The following is a 22,134-nucleotide window of genomic DNA, read 5'->3' as shown; positions in this document are numbered from 1 at the left end:
TGGGACCAATCGGGTTCTGAGGACATGACCGCACATCAAGACTGAGGTAAGGAGCTCTCAGGGTGGTTCTGTGTGTCTGATGTCCTCTTCCTCCACCCACAGGTCAGCCCAAGTCAGCACCCTCGGTCACTCTGTTCCCGCCCTCCTCTGAGGAGCTCAGCGGCAACAAGGCCACACTGGTGTGTCTCGTCAGTGACTTCTACCCAGGCAGCGTGCAGGTGGCCTGGAAGGCCAATGGCAGCCCCGTCTCCCAGGGCGTGGAGACCACCAAGCCCTCCAAACAGAGCAACAACAAGTACGCGGCCAGCAGCTACCTGAGCCTGACGCCCGACAAGTGGAAATCCAGCAGCAGCTACAGCTGCCAGGTCACGCACGAGGGGAGCACCGTGGAGAAGAACCTTGTCCCCTCAGAGTGTTCCTAGTGTTCCCAGGTCTCTGAGACACTAAACCCACAGGAGTTGAACCACATAACCCGGGAAAATCTCCTTACCCATCCCTAATCCTCCTCTCCCTGAACCCAATCAGCTCTCAATAAAGTATCATCATTCTCAATCAGATATTGGGCTCTGTGCTCATTTTTGGTTTATGCGTCTCCTGATCTCCAAAACCGCCAACGCGGAACACAGTCTTTTTACCTGTGGGAATGGAGACTGGAAAAGTCTTCATGTAGCCTTAAGGGTGAATTTGACTCTTTCCCAGATAATTCCAGACAACAGGCAGTGGAAGCGTGACCCAGGAGAGCCCACCTCTGCATCCTCCCTACCCTTGCTTCCTCCTGTGGACGTTGTTCACCCACAACGCCCGCTATCTTAGGTGCCCATGGAATCCCACTGAATTCCCTCCCAAATATCTGCAGTCTTCCCATTCACATGCCTTCCATGGCCTCTACCCCATCAGGAAATTTCTCATCCTCAAGCCTAGAGATGCTATTGGGGCTTACAGCAGCTGCCCCCTCCTGCTTCCCAGGGACACGCACTGTGCTTCGTTTACCAGTCTCCCGCTGACACGCCACAGGACCGTCACTCTCAGTGCCCTGGTCACTCACTTTCACACACTTTCCATGACCCTCTGCTAACACTAGTCACATTGTCACCAGGATCCTAGGTGTATGAAAGTTGCTGGGAAGACAGCCCTGATCTTCTCTCTTCATCCCCTCTCAGACCAGACCACCACTGATCCCAACACAAGGTCTAGTGTCCCATCTTCTCAGGTGACCTGCCTGCACCTCTGTCAAATCAAGAGGCAGATTCTCAGAATGGGCCACTGATTACTCTGTAAACTACTCATCCCTATAGGAGTTCAATAAGAGATTTTACACATACACAGTGACACACACTGTCTTCCAAATGCACATAAGCATACACTCACACACATAGTGTTCATACAGACACACGCCTATTTACAAAACGCCCTTAGAGGCGATTGTTCTGAATGGATCCAGAAATGCTCAGGCTGAATGTGCTACAGAGGGGACAGCTGGGGAACACGAGCACATGGTCACAGAAGGCCAACTTTGTGGGATCTAAAGAAAACCGGTGTCCAGACAAAGGAACATTCTAGTCCCGGTAGATGGTGTGGCGTGGACACCTGAGGAAGTACATGCGAGGGAGTCTGACCATTACCAGGGACTGATGTAGGAAGGATGAAAGACTGAGAGCTGGGCGGCATGCTGTGTCCTAGAGAGCAAGATGCCAGGCCTGTGTGTCCCTTGCAGGAATGCTGGAGATGACCTACAGGAGGACCTCGTATGCAGAGAAGGCCCTGGGTGTTGGGGTCCCTCCCACTCACAAGATGCAGACTCAGTCCAAGAGCCAAATGTGTTTCGCAGACAGTGCGTACATCCTGTGCTGTGACTTTGGCGGACATGTGCATTCAGAAGGCGTGTAGAAGACAGCAGACGCCATGGCTGGGTTGTTCAGTGGGTTAGAGAACCGGTCTGAAGCAACAAGGTTGCAGGTTCCATCTCCGGGGGGGGTGGGAGGGTGCGCAGAGCACATGCAAGTGTCAAACAATAAATGCATAAATCAGTAAAAAGACAAATCTAAGTTTTTCTTTCCCTCTCTCTCCTTCTTTCATGTTTACTCTCTAAAATTAATTGATAAATAATATTAAAAAGAAGAAAACAACAAGAAGCTCACACCCTGAAACCTCACAGAACGTACAGTGCTGGAGGCACCCACAGCCTCCCGCACGGCAAGGGGCTGTCATCTGTCTTGTCCAACTCTATTTCTCCCCAGGACCCGCAAAGAAAAAGATTCCCAAACGGTTTTCAGGGGGCGTTAGCGACCGTCCCACTGCTCCTTGAGACCAGTCGAGCTGAGGTCAGGGACAGTACAGTGCTCGTCCCTGCAGAAGGTTTCATGCTGGAGGGGGAGGAAAGTGACCTCCCCCACCTACACTTCCCCTTCCCAGGAGTAACCCTGCTCGACCTCATCTGCGGGACCGCTGGTGGCATCCACCATTCCCAGCTATGCTGTGGGGAAACGGCACCATCATCTCTCTGAGTACACAGACCTGCTCACCGATTACATCATAACCATAAGACAAGACCTGGGCCAGGACACAACTCCTTTTCTTAAAATGGAATTCCTTTAAAATTCTGATTATTTACTAGCTCATTGTCTGCAACGCCATTTCAATATCACCTAGGATGCATGGAATCCTACAAGTCCACTGAATTGAAATCCATGCCCAGGGCCACCCCCTCACACCCTCCCCTCTCCCGATCAGCCCCCGTGACAAGGAGGCTGGACTTGGGCTCCCTTGCAGCTGCAGGTGGGTCTGGGCAGGCGGTGCAGGGGGTGACAGGAGGTTTGTGTTCGAGGCTGTGTCACTGTGTTATGTGTTCGGCTCCGGGACTCAGCTGACCGTCCTAGGTAAGTCTCCCCCTTTCCTTCCTGCTCGGGGTTTAGAGTGAATTGGGAGTTGATTTTATGCCTTTTTCCATTGAGTCTAAACTGGGGTTCATTTCATCTTGGCATTCTGTAACCTTCACCTTTTTTCTGCCTGTCCCAACTCCCTGTTTCCTCTCTGGTTTCTGAGGCACCAGCTGGGGACGGGATACAGGTCTCCGAGACACCGTTTTCTGTCCCTTCTCATTGTGACCCAGAGATCTCTCTCAGGGGACATTCTCCCCAAGCCGCAGGGATGCTGGGCTTCAGCCAGTCTCTGAGCCCTGGGTCTTAAGAGAGGTAGGGGCTGACTAATCATGAGAGAAGGATTCCACCTGGGTCCGGGGCTATGGAGTTGGGGGTGCCAGGCTGGGACCCACACCACTGGACGTATGTGTGTAACAACTGTGTTGCGTCTATTCAAAGTGTCTGGTGAAATTTATTGAGGGGCTAGTGAGTTTTCACTGGGGACCTGGAGAGAAGAAGGACTGTCAAGGCAAGGACACAGACAGGAAGGGGTCTCCCAAGAGAGGGCCTCGGGTGCTGGATGCCCCATTTCACCTCCAGAGCAGAAGGTCCCTCAGACAGAACAGGTGTCGGGGCAATATGGAGCTGCCGTGATTGCCTGACTCCTTTGACCACAGGAGAAGAAATGTCAAAACAGATGCCAAGAGTAGGGGCCATGGATGTCTCCCCAGATAGGTGACAAGGACCGAACTATTCAAATATACAAACTTCCTAAGACAGCCAGATTCCCCCAGTATCACGATACTGAGCAGCTAGAACTCTCAGAACAGTCCTAGACCCAGACTAAGAACAGTGCAGTTGCGACTCAAGGAAAGCCAAGTTCACCCCCTGAACCCAGCCCCGTGGCTGACACCCCATCCCCACCCACCTCTGCAGTTTGGGATGGTTCTCTGCGGAGAGGGGAGCAGAGGGCTGCAACCATGAGAGCAGGGGAATGTGAGCATGAAACGTCCTTCTCGAATGGAGGACAGTCGAAACCCAGAACAGACACACATCCTGTGTGAAGACCTTGGGGAGGGCAATCAGCCGGGAGACCTCAGACAGACGGATGGCCCAGGTCTCTGACAACAGATGAGCTGTCAAGGTGAAAAAGCCAGAAAGCGGTAGCAGAGGGAGGGCTGGGAGCTCATGAGGACTGTGAGCCTGAGGAAGAAAGGATGGGCGACATGGGGCCAGGACTCCCAAGTCAGGCATGACGACGATTCTTCCTACGGGAGTTACGTGTCACCTCCCATCAGTGACATGACAAAGGATAGCAAAAGCCAGACTGAGGTCCATTCCCTGGACCTGAGAAATTGGTCTCACATTAAAGCTGATGTAAGGACCTGCCGAAATGGATACTGAGCCTCTAACTTCCGGTCCCTCACCCACCCCACAGGTCAGCCCCCGTCCCCACCTTCGGTCGCTCTGTTCCCGCCCTCCTCTGAGGAGCTCAGCAGCAACAAGGCCACACTGGTGTGTCTCGTTAGTGACTTCTACCCAGGCAGCGTGCAGGTGGCCTGGAAGGCCAATGGCAGCCCCGTCACCCAGGGCGTGGAGACCACCAAGCCCTCCAAACAGAGCAACAACAAGTACGCGGCCAGCAGCTACCTGAGCCTGACGCCCGACAAGTGGAAATCCAGCAGCAGCTACAGCTGTCAGGTCACGCACGAGGGGAAAACCGAAGTGAAGACACTTGTCCCCTCAGAGTGTTCCTAGGACTCTGAGCCAATAACTCTCGGCCAGACACCACATTCCGCTCTCCCCACTGTAGCCCTGAGACTCTTGCCCTGGTCTGCTCAGACTGGGCAGGTCTCACTCCCTCCCCACTTCTCCTTCTCCTTAATAAAGACATGATCATCTATCATCTGACATTTCTGACGTGTGCTCTGTGTCGACCATGTCTCTGGGCTGAGGGGTGGCAGCCCCCATGGAAGGGGAAGCTCCAGCATGGAATCCTGTTCCCCAGGCCACCCACCCACCTAACTCCCCTGGGTCCAGTGGCCTCTTTTACTGGCGAACCATGACCCAGAAGGTGCATCCTCCTGTGGGGTCAGGTCTGGACGCAGTCCTTGTCACTGGGATGGGGAAGGGCTGAGGGAAGGCTTCTGGGCACTGCCTCTGAGTCGGGGAGATAGGAGGAGGGTGCAGAGGGCAGCACTGGGTCTAAGGCAGAAATAGGGGAAAAGAAGACCCTTGGGACGAGCCATGCTCTTAGAGGCACAAAGATTTCACTTCTCTGCTCCCTGAGGACACCCAGTATGGAGAAACAGTACAGAGTGAGGGTTTTCCCTTATCCTGACATTATAGAGCTGCAGAAATCTTAGAACAACACAGGCTAAAAGTACAGTTCTCAACCTTCCACAATGAATCTAACTAACTAAGGAAAGACACTGACTAGTCCTGTGAAGAGAAACAGGAGGTTTACATACAGAGCATGTGGCCTCAGTCATCAAGAGGTAGGACTAGAAATTACAAAAGGCACACTCCTGGGCACCAAAAGGGCACCCCATGATGTCCAAAGGAGGGCGTGTCAATGGGAATTCAGGAGTGAACTGAGACAGGACAAAACCCCTCAGGGCAGCGTGAGTGTGCCCTCAGGGATACAGCACGCCCAGGCTTCCCCAGCAACACGGAGCCCAGATCCCCTCCCCTCAGCTCAGTGCTCCACACCCACGTGGCTCAGACCCCGGTGCATACAGTTGCTCTTACCTCACCCAGGGTGTGTTTGTATTAAAATAAAACAGGTGAAAAAAAGATTCCTTCTTTTTATTTACCAAATTACAATACAATGACATGATTTCCTGCTAATCGACAATGAGGACTAATGTTTAATCCCAACATGAGCTCTAAACTATGAACATATCTGCCCTGAGAATACACTGCCGTGATTCTCTAGTGACGATGGCAGGCTCTTGGCAAGTCATGCTATTTATCCACTGGGAGCCTCTTCAGGTGCCTCCTGGGTTCCCCGACATGACATGACGCCAGGAGAAGCAGAGGATCCTATTATGGATGACAACATGTTCAGTGCGCACTCTGTGTCTCTTCAGTCAGAGGCCTAAAATTGACCATTGATCTGGATTCCCTTAAGTAGGACGTAGGATTTAGGGCCATGGTTGGAGTGCTGCTCATGGTTTCCTTGAAAAATTCAGGGCATCATTGGACCACCAGACCCTCAATCTATGACCCCAGATTCTGGGTGTGGCAGGGGAGTCTCCCAAAAATGCCACTTTGTGTGCGCAGACTGGCATGACTTGCAGTACAAGTTGAGAACTTCTCAGGGCAATGCCATATTAACATTCCCCAGGGAAGGTGAGGCTGAAACCTCACGATCCAGCTGGAGTCCCTGGGACGCTTCCGATGGCTACTGCTCTCCAGGGCCCTTGCCTAGTCCTAGAAAGATTAGAGACACACCAAATTCTGACTTTACCAACGATCGTGTCCTCTCAACCCTGAACCAAGAGACCTCCTGTTCATTTCCATGAACCTCACTCTTCACTGACAAAAATGCATTCCAAGAAATCATTGCCAAGCGTGCTGAAGTTCGTGGAAATATGGTCTAGACAACAAATACATTCGGGTTCCTGATTTTTCAGGGTTGCCAGGACAGCACGTGGAGTCACCTGTCCTGTTACATGTAGTGGATGAACTCTGGGTGTGGTGGGGGCTGTAATTCCCCATGCAGAGCAGGCACCAGCCCGGGGCATGACACAGGCTTCTTCCATCACAGCTGCAGGTGGGGGGCTCAGGGGGATAGGGGGCAGGACCTCCCAAAGAGAGGTTTTTGTACGAGCCTGTGTCACAGTGTTGGGTGTTCGGCGGAGGGACCCAGCTGACCGTCCTAGGTGAGTCTCTCCTTCCCCATCCTTCCCTGCTCTCCCAGAGCTTTGAGCTTTTTTCTGCTGACTTTGCTCTTTTTCTGGGCCTTGTCTCAGTCTGTAGCCAAACTTTCACCCAGGATCCCAGTGTCTGGGGTCATGATTTTGTTGCATTGTTGTTCTTACTGTCCTGTCTGCCTCCATGGGTCTTCAACAGCCCTTCAACTCTGACCCCTCTGGCAGAGAAATGGACAGGCTGACCTGTAGACCCTTCTATCAGTCTGCCAGGGCCAGGCTGGGACCTACACTGCTCTTCTCTGTCTCCTCATGTGGGTATCATTTTGAGTAGCTTTGTTGTATCAGGGAACTTGTGTCCCCTTCTCACGGGGAAATGGGCGCTAGGAGGACTGAAGGGGTGACCACAGAAAGGCTTTTAAGGGGCCAAGAAATTTCTGAGCCAAGTCCGGGGTCACCAGGGTCACACTTATAGGAAAGTTTCCAGGGCTTTGGGCCCCAGGATTCAAGATCAAAAAAATTAGGGTGGTAGGGAGGCTCCCTAATGGGGCTTCTATGCAGAGAGCTCAGCCAGCCTTGGACCCACGGGACCCTGAAAGAGACAGGACAGTTTGACAGGACTGCTCTGGAGGCTAAGGGCTGGGGGAAGGACAACAGAGAACAGAAGGAAGGCGGACTGCGTGGACTCCAGGAGACACTTCCCAGTAGCACAAATCTCTGAGGGAACAGAGGACAGACTCTTCAGTGTGAGATCATCACGATAATTCACCACCAGAGTGAAGCCTCAGGTCAAGTCTTCAGATGGGAGAGACCTAAGGACAGGCAGACAGACTCTCTCTGGTTGGGAAATATTTTCACCATGAGAGAAGACCAGGAGAGGCAGGTTGCAGGATGAGTAGACCCCTGAGGAGCTGATACGAAGGCACACAAGAGCCCCAAGTTGGCCCCATGGAATGTCAGTGCACCATCACGTTCTCTGAGGAAGGACAGAAACCCCAGCCCAGACCCCGTTAGAATGTCTGGAAGAGGCAGCACATCAGGAAAAGGTTACAAGTCTGTGTGCATGGTCAGTGCCAGAGTGGGTCTCAGGACCAGGGTGGCGGGTCTGCAGCCTCCTGATATTCCAGCGTGAAGGGGATTTGTGTGAGGAATTCCCCTTCATACAGTCTCTCTGGCATAGCCTCAACCCCAGAATGGTCACCTGTCCTGGGACCAATCGGGTTCTGAGGACATGACCGCACATCAAGACTGAGGTAAGGAGCTCTCAGGGTGGTTCTGTGTGTCTGATGTCCTCTTCCTCCACCCACAGGTCAGCCCAAGTCAGCACCCTCGGTCACTCTGTTCCCGCCCTCCTCTGAGGAGCTCAGCGGCAACAAGGCCACACTGGTGTGTCTCGTCAGTGACTTCTACCCAGGCAGCGTGCAGGTGGCCTGGAAGGCCAATGGCAGCCCCGTCTCCCAGGGCGTGGAGACCACCAAGCCCTCCAAACAGAGCAACAACAAGTACGCGGCCAGCAGCTACCTGAGCCTGACGCCCGACAAGTGGAAATCCAGCAGCAGCTACAGCTGCCAGGTCACGCACGAGGGGAGCACCGTGGAGAAGAACCTTGTCCCCTCAGAGTGTTCCTAGTGTTCCCAGGTCTCTGAGACACTAAACCCACAGGAGTTGAACCACATAACCCGGGAAAATCTCCTTACCCATCCCTAATCCTCCTCTCCCTGAACCCAATCAGCTCTCAATAAAGTATCATCATTCTCAATCAGATATTGGGCTCTGTGCTCATTTTTGGTTTATGCGTCTCCTGATCTCCAAAACCGCCAACGCGGAACACAGTCTTTTTACCTGTGGGAATGGAGACTGGAAAAGTCTTCATGTAGCCTTAAGGGTGAATTTGACTCTTTCCCAGATAATTCCAGACAACAGGCAGTGGAAGCGTGACCCAGGAGAGCCCACCTCTGCATCCTCCCTACCCTTGCTTCCTCCTGTGGACGTTGTTCACCCACAACGCCCGCTATCTTAGGTGCCCATGGAATCCCACTGAATTCCCTCCCAAATATCTGCAGTCTTCCCATTCACATGCCTTCCATGGCCTCTACCCCATCAGGAAATTTCTCATCCTCAAGCCTAGAGATGCTATTGGGGCTTACAGCAGCTGCCCCCTCCTGCTTCCCAGGGACACGCACTGTGCTTCGTTTACCAGTCTCCCGCTGACACGCCACAGGACCGTCACTCTCAGTGCCCTGGTCACTCACTTTCACACACTTTCCATGACCCTCTGCTAACACTAGTCACATTGTCACCAGGATCCTAGGTGTATGAAAGTTGCTGGGAAGACAGCCCTGATCTTCTCTCTTCATCCCCTCTCAGACCAGACCACCACTGATCCCAACACAAGGTCTAGTGTCCCATCTTCTCAGGTGACCTGCCTGCACCTCTGTCAAATCAAGAGGCAGATTCTCAGAATGGGCCACTGATTACTCTGTAAACTACTCATCCCTATAGGAGTTCAATAAGAGATTTTACACATACACAGTGACACACACTGTCTTCCAAATGCACATAAGCATACACTCACACACATAGTGTTCATACAGACACACGCCTATTTACAAAACGCCCTTAGAGGCGATTGTTCTGAATGGATCCAGAAATGCTCAGGCTGAATGTGCTACAGAGGGGACAGCTGGGGAACACGAGCACATGGTCACAGAAGGCCAACTTTGTGGGATCTAAAGAAAACCGGTGTCCAGACAAAGGAACATTCTAGTCCCGGTAGATGGTGTGGCGTGGACACCTGAGGAAGTACATGCGAGGGAGTCTGACCATTACCAGGGACTGATGTAGGAAGGATGAAAGACTGAGAGCTGGGCGGCATGCTGTGTCCTAGAGAGCAAGATGCCAGGCCTGTGTGTCCCTTGCAGGAATGCTGGAGATGACCTACAGGAGGACCTCGTATGCAGAGAAGGCCCTGGGTGTTGGGGTCCCTCCCACTCACAAGATGCAGACTCAGTCCAAGAGCCAAATGTGTTTCGCAGACAGTGCGTACATCCTGTGCTGTGACTTTGGCGGACATGTGCATTCAGAAGGCGTGTAGAAGACAGCAGACGCCATGGCTGGGTTGTTCAGTGGGTTAGAGAACCGGCCTGAAGCAACAAGGTTGCAGGTTCCATCTCCGGGGGAGGGGGAGGGGGAGAGCACAAGCAAGTGTCAAACAATAAATGCATAAATCAGTAAAAAGACAAATCTAAGTTTTTCTTTCCCTCTCTCTCCTTCTTTCATGTTTACTCTCTAAAATTAATTGATAAATAATATTAAAAAGAAGAAAACAACAAGAAGCTCACACCCTGAAACCTCACAGAACGTACAGTGCTGGAGGCACCCACAGCCTCCCGCACGGCAAGGGGCTGTCATCTGTCTTGTCCAACTCTATTTCTCCCCAGGACCCGCAAAGAAAAAGATTCCCAAACGGTTTTCAGGGGGCGTTAGCGACCGTCCCACTGCTCCTTGAGACCAGTCGAGCTGAGGTCAGGGACAGTACAGTGCTCGTCCCTGCAGAAGGTTTCATGCTGGAGGGGGAGGAAAGTGACCTCCCCCACCTACACTTCCCCTTCCCAGGAGTAACCCTGCTCGACCTCATCTGCGGGACCGCTGGTGGCATCCACCATTCCCAGCTATGCTGTGGGGAAACGGCACCATCATCTCTCTGAGTACACAGACCTGCTCACCGATTACATCATAACCATAAGACAAGACCTGGGCCAGGACACAACTCCTTTTCTTAAAATGGAATTCCTTTAAAATTCTGATTATTTACTAGCTCATTGTCTGCAACGCCATTTCAATATCACCTAGGATGCATGGAATCCTACAAGTCCACTGAATTGAAATCCATGCCCAGGGCCACCCCCTCACACCCTCCCCTCTCCCGATCAGCCCCCGTGACAAGGAGGCTGGACTTGGGCTCCCTTGCAGCTGCAGGTGGGTCTGGGCAGGCGGTGCAGGGGGTGACAGGAGGTTTGTGTTCGAGGCTGTGTCACTGTGTTATGTGTTCGGCTCCGGGACTCAGCTGACCGTCCTAGGTAAGTCTCCCCCTTTCCTTCCTGCTCGGGGTTTAGAGTGAATTGGGAGTTGATTTTATGCCTTTTTCCATTGAGTCTAAACTGGGGTTCATTTCATCTTGGCATTCTGTAACCTTCACCTTTTTTCTGCCTGTCCCAACTCCCTGTTTCCTCTCTGGTTTCTGAGGCACCAGCTGGGGACGGGATACAGGTCTCCGAGACACCGTTTTCTGTCCCTTCTCATTGTGACCCAGAGATCTCTCTCAGGGGACATTCTCCCCAAGCCGCAGGGATGCTGGGCTTCAGCCAGTCTCTGAGCCCTGGGTCTTAAGAGAGGTAGGGGCTGACTAATCATGAGAGAAGGATTCCACCTGGGTCCGGGGCTATGGAGTTGGGGGTGCCAGGCTGGGACCCACACCACTGGACGTATGTGTGTAACAACTGTGTTGCGTCTATTCAAAGTGTCTGGTGAAATTTATTGAGGGGCTAGTGAGTTTTCACTGGGGACCTGGAGAGAAGAAGGACTGTCAAGGCAAGGACACAGACAGGAAGGGGTCTCCCAAGAGAGGGCCTCGGGTGCTGGATGCCCCATTTCACCTCCAGAGCAGAAGGTCCCTCAGACAGAACAGGTGTCGGGGCAATATGGAGCTGCCGTGATTGTCTGACTCCTTTGACCACAGGAGAAGAAATGTCAAAACAGATGCCAAGAGTAGGGGCCATGGATGTCTCCCCAGATAGGTGACAAGGACCGAACTATTCAAATATACAAACTTCCTAAGACAGCCAGATTCCCCCAGTATCACGATACTGAGCAGCTAGAACTCTCAGAACAGTCCTAGACCCAGACTAAGAACAGTGCAGTTGCAACTGAAAAAAAGCCACGTTCAGTCCCTGAACCCAGCCCCGTGGCTGACACCCCATCCCCACCCACCTCTGCAGTTTGGGATGGTTCTCTGCGGAGAGGGGAGCAGAGGGCTGCAACCATGAGAGCAGGGGAATGTGAGCATGAAACGTCCTTCTCGAATGGAGGACAGTCGAAACCCAGAACAGACACACGTCCTGTGTGAAGACCCTGGGGAGGGCAATCAGCCGGGAGACCTCAGACAGACGGATGGCCCAGGTCTCTGACAACAGATGAGCTGTCAAGGTGAAAAAGCCAGAAAGCAGTAGCAGAGGGAGGGCTGGGAGCTCATGAGGACTGTGAGCCTGAGGAAGAAAGGATGGGCGACATGGGGCCAGGACTCCCAAGTCAGGCATGACGACGATTCTTCCTACGGGAGTTACGTGTCACCTCCCATCAGTGACATGACAAAGGATAGCAAAAGCCAGACTGAGGTCCATTCCCTGGACCTGAGAAATTGGTCTCACATTAAAGCTGATGTAAGGACCTGCCGAAATGGATACTGAGCCTCTAACTTCCGGTCCCTCACCCACCCCACAGGTCAGCCCCCGTCCGCACCTTCGGTCACTCTGTTCCCGCCCTCCTCTGAGGAGCTCAGCAGCAACAAGGCCACACTGGTGTGTCTCGTCAGTGACTTCTACCCAGGCAGCGTGCAGGTGGCCTGGAAGGCCAATGGCAGCCCCGTCACCCAGGGCGTGGAGACCACCAAGCCCTCCAAACAGAGCAACAACAAGTACGCGGCCAGCAGCTACCTGAGCCTGACGCCCGACAAGTGGAAATCCAGCAGCAGCTACAGCTGTCAGGTCACACACGAGGGGAGCACCGTGGAGAAGAAACTTGTCCCGTCAGAGTGTTCCTAGGACTCTGAGCCAATAACTCTCGGCCAGGCACCATATTCCGCACTCCCCACTGTAGCCCTGAGACTCCTGCCCTGGTCTGCTCAGACTGGGCAGGTCTCACTCCCTCCCCACTTCTCCTTCTCCCTAATAAAGACCTGATCATCTATCATCTGACATTTCTGACGTGTGCTCTGTGTCGACCATGTCTCTGGGCTGAGGGGTGGCAGCCCCCATGGAAGGGGAAGCTCCAGCATGGAATCCTGTTCCCCAGGCCACCCACCCACCTAACTCCCCCGGGACCAGTGGCCTCTTTTACTGGGGAGCCATGACCCAGAAGGTGCATCCTCCTGTGGGGTCAGATCTGGACGCAGTCCTTGTCACTGGGATGGGGAAGGGCTGAGGGAAGGCTTCTGGGCACTGCCTCAGAGTTGCGGAGATAGGAGGAGGGTGCAGAGGGCAGCACTGGGTCTAAGGCAGAAATAGGGGAAAAGAAGACCCTTGGGACGAGCCATGCTCTTAGAGGCACAAAGATTTCACTTCTCTGTTCCCTGAGGACACCCAGTATGGAGAAACAGTACAGAGTGAGGATTTTCCCTTATCCTGACATTATAGAGCTGCAGAAATCTTAGAACAACACAGGCTAAAAGTACAGTTCTCAACCTTCCACAATGAATCTAACTAAGTAAAGACACTGACTAGTCCTGTGAAGAGAAACAGGTGGTTTACATACGGAGCAGGTGGCATCAGTCATCATGAGGGAGGACAAGAAATTACAAAAAGACCCTCCTGGGCACCAAAAGGGCACCCCATGATGTCCAAAGGAGGGCGTGTCAATGGGAATTCAGGAGTGAACTGAGACAGGACAAAACCCCTCAGGGCAGCGTGAGTGTGCCCTCAGGGATACAGCACGCTCAGGCTTCCCCAGCAACACGGAACCCAGATCCCCTGCCCTCAGCTCAGTGCTCCACACCCACGTGGCTCAGACCCCGGTGCATACAGTTGCTCTCACCTCAACCTGGGTGTGTTTGTATTAAAATAAAACAGATGAAATGCAGATTCCTTCTTTTTATTTACCAAATTACAATACAATGACATGATTTCCTGCTAATCGACAATGAGGACTAATGTTTAATCCCAACACGAGCTCTAAACTATGAACATATCTGCCCTGAGAATACACTGCCGTGATTCTCTAGTGACGATGGCAGGCTCTTGGCAAGTCATGCTATTTATCCACTGGCAGCCTCTTCATGTGCCTCCTGGGTTCCCCGACATGACATGACGCCAGGAGCAGCAGTGGCTCCTATTATGGATGACAACATGTTCAGTGCGCACTCTGTGTCTCTTCAGTCAGAGGCCTAAAATTGACCATTGATCTGGATTCCCTTAAGTAGGACGTAGGATTTAGGGCCATGGTTGGAGTGCTGAGGACGGAACCCCTCAGGGCAGCGTGACTGTGCCCTCAGGAACACTGCACATCAGTCTCCGCGGTGATATGGCACCCAGATGTCCTACCCTCAGCTCAGTGCCCCACACCCAAGTGGCTCAGACCCAATGTGCCTACAGATGCTCTTACCTCACCCCGGAGTGTTTTTGTATTCAAGTTAAAAAAGGTGAAATAAAGCTTTTTCTGTTTTTTTTCTTTTTTACCAAATTTCAATACAATGATTTGATTTCCTGTTAACCGATAAAGAAGATAATTAGTATTTAATACCATCGCAAGCTCAAGATTATGAACATATCTCATATGTGAATACGCTGTGTTTATCCTTCTGTGACGATGGCAGGCTCTTAGCAAGTAATGGTATTTATCCACTGGGAGCCTCACAGGTGGCTCCTGGGTTCCCCGACATGACATGACGCCAGGAGCAGCATTGGCTCCTATTATGGATGGCAACATGTTCAACGTTGACTTTGTGCCCCTGTTGTCCCTGGCCTAAAATCTACCACTGATCCAGGTTCCCTTAAGTCATATGCAGGATTTAGGATTTAGATGTAGGATACAGGATTTAGGATGGGGTGCTGTTCATGTTTTTCTTGAATAAGGAAGAAATGGACCACCAGCCCCTCGATATACATATAACACCAGAATCTGTGTGTGGTAGAGGAGTCTCCCCAGAATGCCAATTCATGGTGACAGACTGGCATTAATTGCAGTACAAGCTGAGGTACCACAATAGGCAAACTCATACTTGAATATCCTCAAGGAAGATAAGGCTGAAACCTCTGGGTCCAGCTGGGGTCACTGAGAATGTTCCAGTTACTACTGCTCTCCAGCGCACTGCCTCTTCCTAAAGGGGGTGGAGGACACCCCAAACACATGGTTTAATCAAGGATCATGTCCTGCCAACCTTGAGACAAGAGACCTCCTCTTCTTTTCTATGGAACCTCACTCTTTAGTGACAAAGATGTTCTCCAGTAAATCCATTCCCAATGCTGGAGAACTCATGGAAAAATAGAATCCAAGACAACTACATTCAGGTTCCTGGTTTTCCAAGGTTCCCACTGCTGAGCACATGGAGTCACCTGTCCCATTACATATAGTGAATGAAATCTGGGCAGGGTGGGGGGTAATTCCCCATGCAGAGCAGACACCAGCTTGGGGCATGACACAGGCTTCCTCCATCACAGCTGCAGGTGGGGGGCTCAGGAGGGTAGGGGGCAGGACCTCCCAGAGAGAGGTTTTTGTACGAGCCTGTGTCACAGTGTTGGGTGTTCGGCGGAGGGACCCAGCTGACCGTCCTAGGTGAGTCTTCCCTTCCCCCTCCTTCCCTGCCATTCCAGAGATTCAGGCAATTTTCTGCTGATTTTGTTCTTTTTCTGGGACTTGTCTCACTTGTACCCAAGCTTTCACCCAGGATCATAGTCTCTGGGGTCATGACCTCTTTGTATCCTTGTTCTTACTGCCCTCTGTTTTCACTACTAATCATTAGCCCTTCACCTCTGACTCCACAGGCAGAGAAATGTACAAGATGATCTGTAGACACTTCTATCAATCTGAAAAATTAGGCAGAGTCTTAGACTTCCTCTGCTCTCTCACCCTACACAGGCTCCTTCGTTGTTAAAATAGCTCAGTCTCTTTGAGGGTCGCATCAGCTCCATGTCACAGAAAGGACGAGACAAAGAATACTGGGGGTGAACATGTGGAAACTTTAGAAAAACCCATAAGTCTCAGAGATGAATCTGGGGTCACGAGGGTCAGACTTTCAGGGAGACTCCCAGGGCCTCAGGTGGGACTAAGGTCCAGGACCAGCAACCTGGCAGGGTTGGAGAGGCTCTGTCAGCCTCCGTGGACCTGCCATGCAGAGTCCTCAGCCAGCCTGGGACCCACAGTACCCTGCAGGAGGGAGGACAAAGTGGGAAGAAGAGTACTCTGGAGGCTAAGAGTTGGGAGGAGAATGGAGAACAAGGGAGAGAGGACAGGATGACTACAGAGTCTCAAGGGACACAGTCCCCAGAAGCTCGAATGTCTAAAGCAGCGGTTCTCAACCTATGGGTCGTGACCCCGGCAGGGTCGCCTAAAGCCATCGGAAAATACATAATGAATATCAGGTATTTACATTCCGAATCATAGCTGTAGCAAAATTACAGTTATGAAGTAGCCACCAAAATTATTTTTTGGTTTGGGGTCACCACAACATGAGGAAGTGTATTGCGGGGTCACGGCATTAGAAAGGTTGAGATCCGCTGGTCTAAGGGAACAGGAGGCAGATACCTCAGCAGGAAATCTTCAAGATAATCCTCTACCAGAGGGGAGCCTCAGGTCAAGTAGGCAGGTGGGAGAGATCTAAGGACAGGCAAAAAGATTCTCCCTGACCAGCAAATATTTCTCCCATTAGAGAGGACCAGGTGAGGCGGGTTTCAGTAGAAGCAGATCCTGTAGGACAAACGCTCAGAGCAGGTATGGAGGTTCACAAATGCCCCAAGATTAACCCTACAAAAGGTTGGAGCACCCATCATCTTTTCTGATGAAGAACTATGTCCCCACACAGACCTCATTAGAATATCAGGAAGAGGTAGACAGGAGGATAAAGGTCAGAAGTCTGTGTGAATGGACAGTGCCTTGGGGGGTCTGAGGACAGTGGTGGCAGATCTCCAGCCTCCTGATGGAGAGGAACTGTCTGGGGTAAATCTCAAACCAGTCTCTATGGCATGAGCCTCAAACCGTCCTTGGACTTGGGCCCAAATCAGGTTCTGAGGACATGACCGCACATCAAGACTGAGGTAAGGAGCTCTCAGGGTGGTTCTGTGTGTCTGATCTCCTCTCCTTCCCCCACCCACAGGTCAGCCCAAGTCTGCACCCTCGGTCACTCTGTTCCCGCCCTCCTCTGAGGAATTCAGCGGCAACAAGGCCACACTGGTGTGTCTCATCAGTGACTTCTACCCAGGCAGCGTGCAGGTGGCCTGGAAGGCCAATGGCAGCCCCGTCTCCCAGGGCGTGGAGACCACCAAGCCCTCCAAACAGAGCAACAACAAGTACGCGGCCAGCAGCTACCTGAGCCTGACGCCCGACAAGTGGAAATCCAGCAGCAGCTACAGCTGCCAGGTCACGCACGAGGGGAGCACCGTGGAGAAGACAGTCGTCCCCTCAGAGTGTTCCTAGGACCCTGAGCTCCGACCTCTGGGTGATGGAACCACATGACCCTGCAAAATCTCCTTACCCACCCCCAGTCACCCTTCTCCCTGAACCCAACAACTCTCAATAAAGTATCATCATTCTCAGACATCAGGCTCTCTGTTCATTTGTGCATGGCCCCCAGAACTCCACCACCCCCAAATTGGAATACAATTCTTTGGAAGTGTGGGAAAGGAGCCAAAAAAAAGCCTCCATGTTTCCTTAAGGGGGAATTTCCTTCCTATCTAGACATGCCCGTAGAATGTTCAAGAACAAAAGATAAGGGAATCATGACCCAGAAGAGCCCACCTTTTATACTTTCCCTAATCTCGCTTCCTCCTGTGGCTGATGTTCACCCACAGGGCCCACTTTCCTTGGTCTCCATGGAATCCCCATGGATTCCTCCCCCAAATCCTCAGTCTTCCAATTCACTTGCCTTTTATAGCTTCCTAACCCATCTGGAAACTTCTCATTCTCAGTGGCTAGACTACCCTCTTGCTTATATTATAGTGGCTCCCCCAACTCCTGCTTCCCTGGACATGCACTGTGCTTCACTTATCAGTCCCTCGCTGACACGCTCATCATAAGACCTTCAGTCTCCGGGCCCTGGTCACTCACTTTTACACTCCCCTGCATGACCCTCTGGTAACACTTGTCACATGTATCACTGGGGTCCTAGCTGTATGAAAGGCCCCCAGAAGAGAAGTCTGCTCTCTCCATCTCCTACAGATAAGACCACCACTGATCCCATCACAAGATCTAATGTTCCCTCTTCTCAGGTGACCTGCCTGCGCCTCTGTCAAGAGTCAGACTCACAGAATGGGCCATTGACTACTCTGTAAACTGCTCATCTCCTTAGAAGTCAAATCTGGACTTTAACACACACTCACACACACACTTGCACACACAGACTTGTGCACATACATAGATATATACACTCATACAAATGCACATAAACATACACTAACACACATATTGTTCATACAGATACATGCCCATTTACAAAATGCCCTCAGAGGCTATTGTTCTGAATAGATCCAGAAAAGCTCAGGCAGAAGGTGCTACAGCAGAGACCACAGTGGATATGAACACAGACAGGCCTGTCGCTGCAGTCCTGGGTTGTAATATCCAGAGACAACCAGTGACAAGACAAAGGAACACTCTAGTCCGGGGTTGAGAGTGAGACCTAGATACCTGAGGAAGTGCGTGGGAGGGGGCCTGGCCTCAACCAGGGGTTGATCTGGGGAGAATGAAAGAGTGTCCGCTAGGCATGATGCTGTGTCAGAGAGAGAAAGATGCGGCCTGTGTGTCCCTTGAGTGAATGCTGCAGATGACTGACAGGACCTAGAATGTAGGCTGTGGCCAGGGTGTCGGCACTCCACTCACACATGAAGGTTTAGATCATTTATACAGTGTGTTTCACAGGTTGTGGTGCAGCCTGTGCTAGTGTCTTTGCAGAACCAGGACATGTGTAATTCCAAAGGAGTGTAAGATGACAGCTGACAGTCTCACACAAAGCTCACAGAGATTACTGTGCTGGGAGCAATGACCATCTCTCCCACTGCAACAGGCTCTGAACCAGCCATGAGAGCTCTAATTCAGTCCATGCACCTGCGCAGGAAAATCCTGTTCAAACTGTGCTCAGAAGGGTCTCAGTGACTGTCCCACCAAACCCTGAGACTGGCCCAGCCGAGTGCAGGGACACTAGAGCTCTGGGCCCTGCAGACGGGCCTTGGTGCTGGGAGTGACCGTGACTCTCCTCCCACCCATACTTTCCATTTCCACCCCCTAGCTCTGCAGGATCTCATCTCCTGAGAATGTGAAGGCATCAGGACTCCTCAGAATTCCCAGCACTGCAAAGGGGTCCCAGGTGCATGATCCAGGTGCATTAACAGTTCTGCTCACCAGCTTCTCCATGACCATATGACATGAGCTGGGCCAGGGCACACTTCTTCCCTAAGATGAAATTAGGTGAAAATTCTGATTCAGTACTAGACACCATCACTACTCTGCAACGCCATCCATGACCTAAAATACATAGAATCATAAAACTCCATAAAATCAAAATTATAATCTCAGGGTTCAGCCTATCTCACCCCCCCCCCATCTGACTGATCAGCACCCATGACAAAGGGGCTGGACTCTGGGTCTCCCGTGCAGCTGCAGGTGGGCCTGGGCAGGAGTGGAGGGGTGACAGGAGGTTTGTGTTCGAGGCTGTGTCACTGTGTGCTGTGTTCGGCGGAGGGACCCAGCTGACCGTCCTTGGTGAGTCCCCCCTTTTCCTTCCTCCTGGGGTTCTCTGTAAAATTAGGGTTGACTTTTCTCTCTTTTCCTGGTAGTCTGTGTCTGGAGTCTGATTTAGTGTGGCATTCTGTAATACTCACCCTTTTTGCCTGCCTATCAGTGCCCTCAGTAGTCTGTTTTGATTCTGAGGCACCTGATAGGACAGGATGGAAAGATCCCAGGGAACCCATCCTGCCCCTCCACATAGTGACCTTGAGGTCACTTTCCAGGGGACCTTCTCCCCAAGACTCTGGGAAGTGGGGCTCCCTCAGCCCTCTGAGCCTAGATAGAGTCTTGGGAGAATAGCAGGGTTAAAGGACCATGGAAGATGGGGGCTCAGCAAAGGGCCAAGGGATGTGAAAAAAAGGCTGGAATCTGCTAAAATATATGTGGGTATTACTCATGGGATAGCTAGTGAGAGGCTAGTGAGGGGCTGTGTCCTGGGGACGAGGAGAGAAGAAGAGGAAGCAAGGCACGATGTACAGGAATAAAGGGTGTGTCTCTGGTGAGACGGCCTCAGAATGCCAGTCCTTCCTCCGACTCCAGGACAGGCAGGACCCCCAGACAGGGCAGGTGTCAGGACACTCAGGCCCCAAAGGTTGCCCCAACCCTTTTACCCCTGGAGGGGAAACTTCAGAACAGATGCCCAGAATGTGGACTCTTCCAGAGACAGATATTAAAAAAAAAATAATAAAAATAAAAAACAGGCCCTACCAGGCAGACAGATGCCCTAGGACAGACAAATTCTGCCAATATCTGTCCTCACAGGACTAGGATATCCCTCAGAACAGATCCAGACCCAAACCAAGAACAGAGCAGTCACGACCCAGGAAAACCCACGTTCACCCCCTGAACCCAGCCCCATGGCTGACACCCCATCCCCACCTCTGGAGCCCAGGAGTGTTCTCTGTGGGGAGGGGAGCAGAGGGTTGCAACCATGAGATTAGGGGAATGTGAGCAAGAAACACCCTTCTCGAATGGAGGACAGTCTAAACCCAGAACAGACACACGTCCTGTGTGAAGACCCTGGGGAAGGCAATCAGCTGGGAGACCTCAGACAGACAGATGGCCCAGGTCTCTGACAACAGATGAGCTGTCAAGGTGAAGGAGTCAGCACAAGGGAACAGAGGGAGGGCTGGGAGCTCATGAGGACTGTGAGCCTGAGGAAGAAACAGTAAGGGACAGGCGACCAGGACCCCCAAGTTAGGCACTGAGGTTCTCCCAACAGGAGATGAGTGTCACCTCCCATCCATGACCTGACATAAGGGACAAAAACCAGACTGAAGTCCATACCATCATCCTAAAGGAACTATCCCCACATCAAGACTGAGGTAAGTACCCATCCATCAGGATGGATACTGAGCCTCTAACCTCCTGCCCGTCCTCCACCCCACAGGTCAGCCCCCGTCCGCACCTTCGGTCACTCTGTTCCCGCCCTCCTCTGAGGAGCTCAGCAGCAACAAGGCCACTCTGGTGTGTCTCGTCAGTGACTTCTACCCAGGCAGCGTGACCATAGCCTGGAAGGCCAATGGCAGCCCCGTCTCCCAGGGCGTGGAGACCACCAAGCCCTCCAAACAGAGCAACAACAAGTACGCGGCCAGCAGCTACCTGAGCCTGACGCCCGACAAGTGGAAATCCAGCAGCAGCTACAGCTGCCAGGTCACGCACGAGGGGAGCACCGTGGAGAAGAACCTTGTCCCCTCAGAGTGTTCTTAGGAACATAAGCCCCCCTCCCCATCTCCAGGGGCCCTACTCAGCCAGACACCGCATTCCACAACTTCTCACTGTAGCCCTGAGACACCTGTCCCAGTCAGCTCAGACTGGGCAGTTCTCACTCCCTCCCCCATTCTACTTCCCCTTAATAAAATTCTAATCATTCATCATTTTACAATTGTGTTATGTGCTGTGTCTGATCATGTCTTTCAGCTGAGTGGTCTCTGCCCCAGTGGCAAGGGAACTCCATCATTAGATCCCATTCGCCTATATTTTCCACTTATCTATTTCCCAGGGACCAGTGTGATCTGAGTACTCGGAAGAAGTCCTATTCATAGCATGACTTTGTCCGACAAGGCTGTCTCCTTGGATACAGTCTTTATCACCTGAGAAGGGGGAAGAGCTGAGCTCAGGGGATTGAGTCCCCCGTGCAGGGATCTCAGAGAAAAGAATAGTTTCCAGGAAGGCAGCAGTAAGTCAAAGGGAGGAACATGGAAAAAGAAGATCCTTGGGTCAAGACCATGTTCTTAGAAGAACAGATATTTAACTTTCTGATTCCCTCAAGGATCCTGTAGGGAGAACTATTACAAGGTGGTGAGAGTTTCGTGGTTGGCCCTTCTCCAGGGAGAACATAGAAAGCTTTTATCAATGCATTTCATAAGTATATTTCTCAAACTTTCACGGGAAATATTAGCTAAATACACTGACAAGTCCTGCAGCAGAGAAACAGTTTCAAATCAGAAAGGCTCACAAGTCCCAAGTCATCTTCATGCCCCCTACCAAGTCGGGGAGCCCTGGAATACTTGTCAAGACAGCAGTGTTCAAGGTTGTTGAGAACAGGGGTGGGTCCGACACTCAAAAAAGCTATTTAGCCCTGGCTGGTTGGCTCAGCGGTAGAGCGTCGGCCTAGCGTGCGGAGGACCCGGGTTTGATTCCCGGCCAGGGCACACAGGAGAAGCGCCCATTTGCTTCTCCACCCCTCCGCCGCGCTT

The 22,134-nt window shown here is 52.0% G+C and overlaps 1 protein-coding gene and 5 gene segments (V, D, J or C); all 6 read left to right on the top strand.

Annotated features, from left to right (window-relative positions):
- The window catches only part of LOC136392855 (Ig lambda-1 chain V regions MOPC 104E/RPC20/J558/S104-like), a 501,112-nt gene extending 500,555 nt beyond the window's left edge, over nt 1-557 (top strand). The window contains 1 exon segment of the V gene segment in view: nt 103-557. Coding sequence covers nt 103-422 — 320 coding nt within the window.
- LOC136392853 (immunoglobulin lambda-1 light chain-like) overlaps nt 1-17,255 on the top strand; it is a 528,499-nt gene extending 511,244 nt beyond the window's left edge. For both annotated transcript variants that reach the window (XM_066365536.1, XM_066365537.1), the window contains exon 4: nt 16,815-17,255. In XM_066365536.1, coding sequence (XP_066221633.1) covers nt 16,815-17,134 — 320 coding nt within the window. In that variant the 3' untranslated portion in view covers nt 17,135-17,255. The remainder of the gene's footprint in view (nt 1-16,814) is intronic.
- LOC136392851 (immunoglobulin lambda variable 5-45-like) overlaps nt 1-21,312 on the top strand; it is a 758,839-nt gene extending 737,527 nt beyond the window's left edge. Inside the window, 2 exon segments of the V gene segment in view lie at nt 19,375-19,411; nt 20,826-21,312. Coding sequence covers nt 19,375-19,411; nt 20,826-21,145 — 357 coding nt within the window.
- LOC136394651 (immunoglobulin lambda constant 6-like) lies at nt 1,717-4,769 on the top strand. The segment is given in 3 exon segments: nt 1,717-1,883; nt 2,731-2,876; nt 4,297-4,769. Coding segments are annotated over 3 exon segments (633 nt in total).
- Nucleotides 4,921-8,497, top strand: LOC136394645 (immunoglobulin lambda constant 6-like). The segment is given in 4 exon segments: nt 4,921-4,954; nt 6,144-6,212; nt 6,677-6,745; nt 8,043-8,497. Coding segments are annotated over 4 exon segments (492 nt in total).
- Nucleotides 9,657-12,705, top strand: LOC136394636 (immunoglobulin lambda constant 6-like). The segment is given in 3 exon segments: nt 9,657-9,823; nt 10,667-10,812; nt 12,233-12,705. Coding segments are annotated over 3 exon segments (633 nt in total).
- Nucleotides 21,313-22,134: the final 822 nt, after the last annotated feature.

The sequence above is a fragment of the Saccopteryx leptura genome, chromosome 2 (assembly GCF_036850995.1).
Source record: "Saccopteryx leptura isolate mSacLep1 chromosome 2, mSacLep1_pri_phased_curated, whole genome shotgun sequence".
Taxonomy (NCBI): domain Eukaryota; kingdom Metazoa; phylum Chordata; class Mammalia; order Chiroptera; family Emballonuridae; genus Saccopteryx; species Saccopteryx leptura.
The sequence above is the reverse complement of the archived record's forward strand: the minus strand, read 5'-3'. Positions and strand labels throughout refer to the sequence as shown.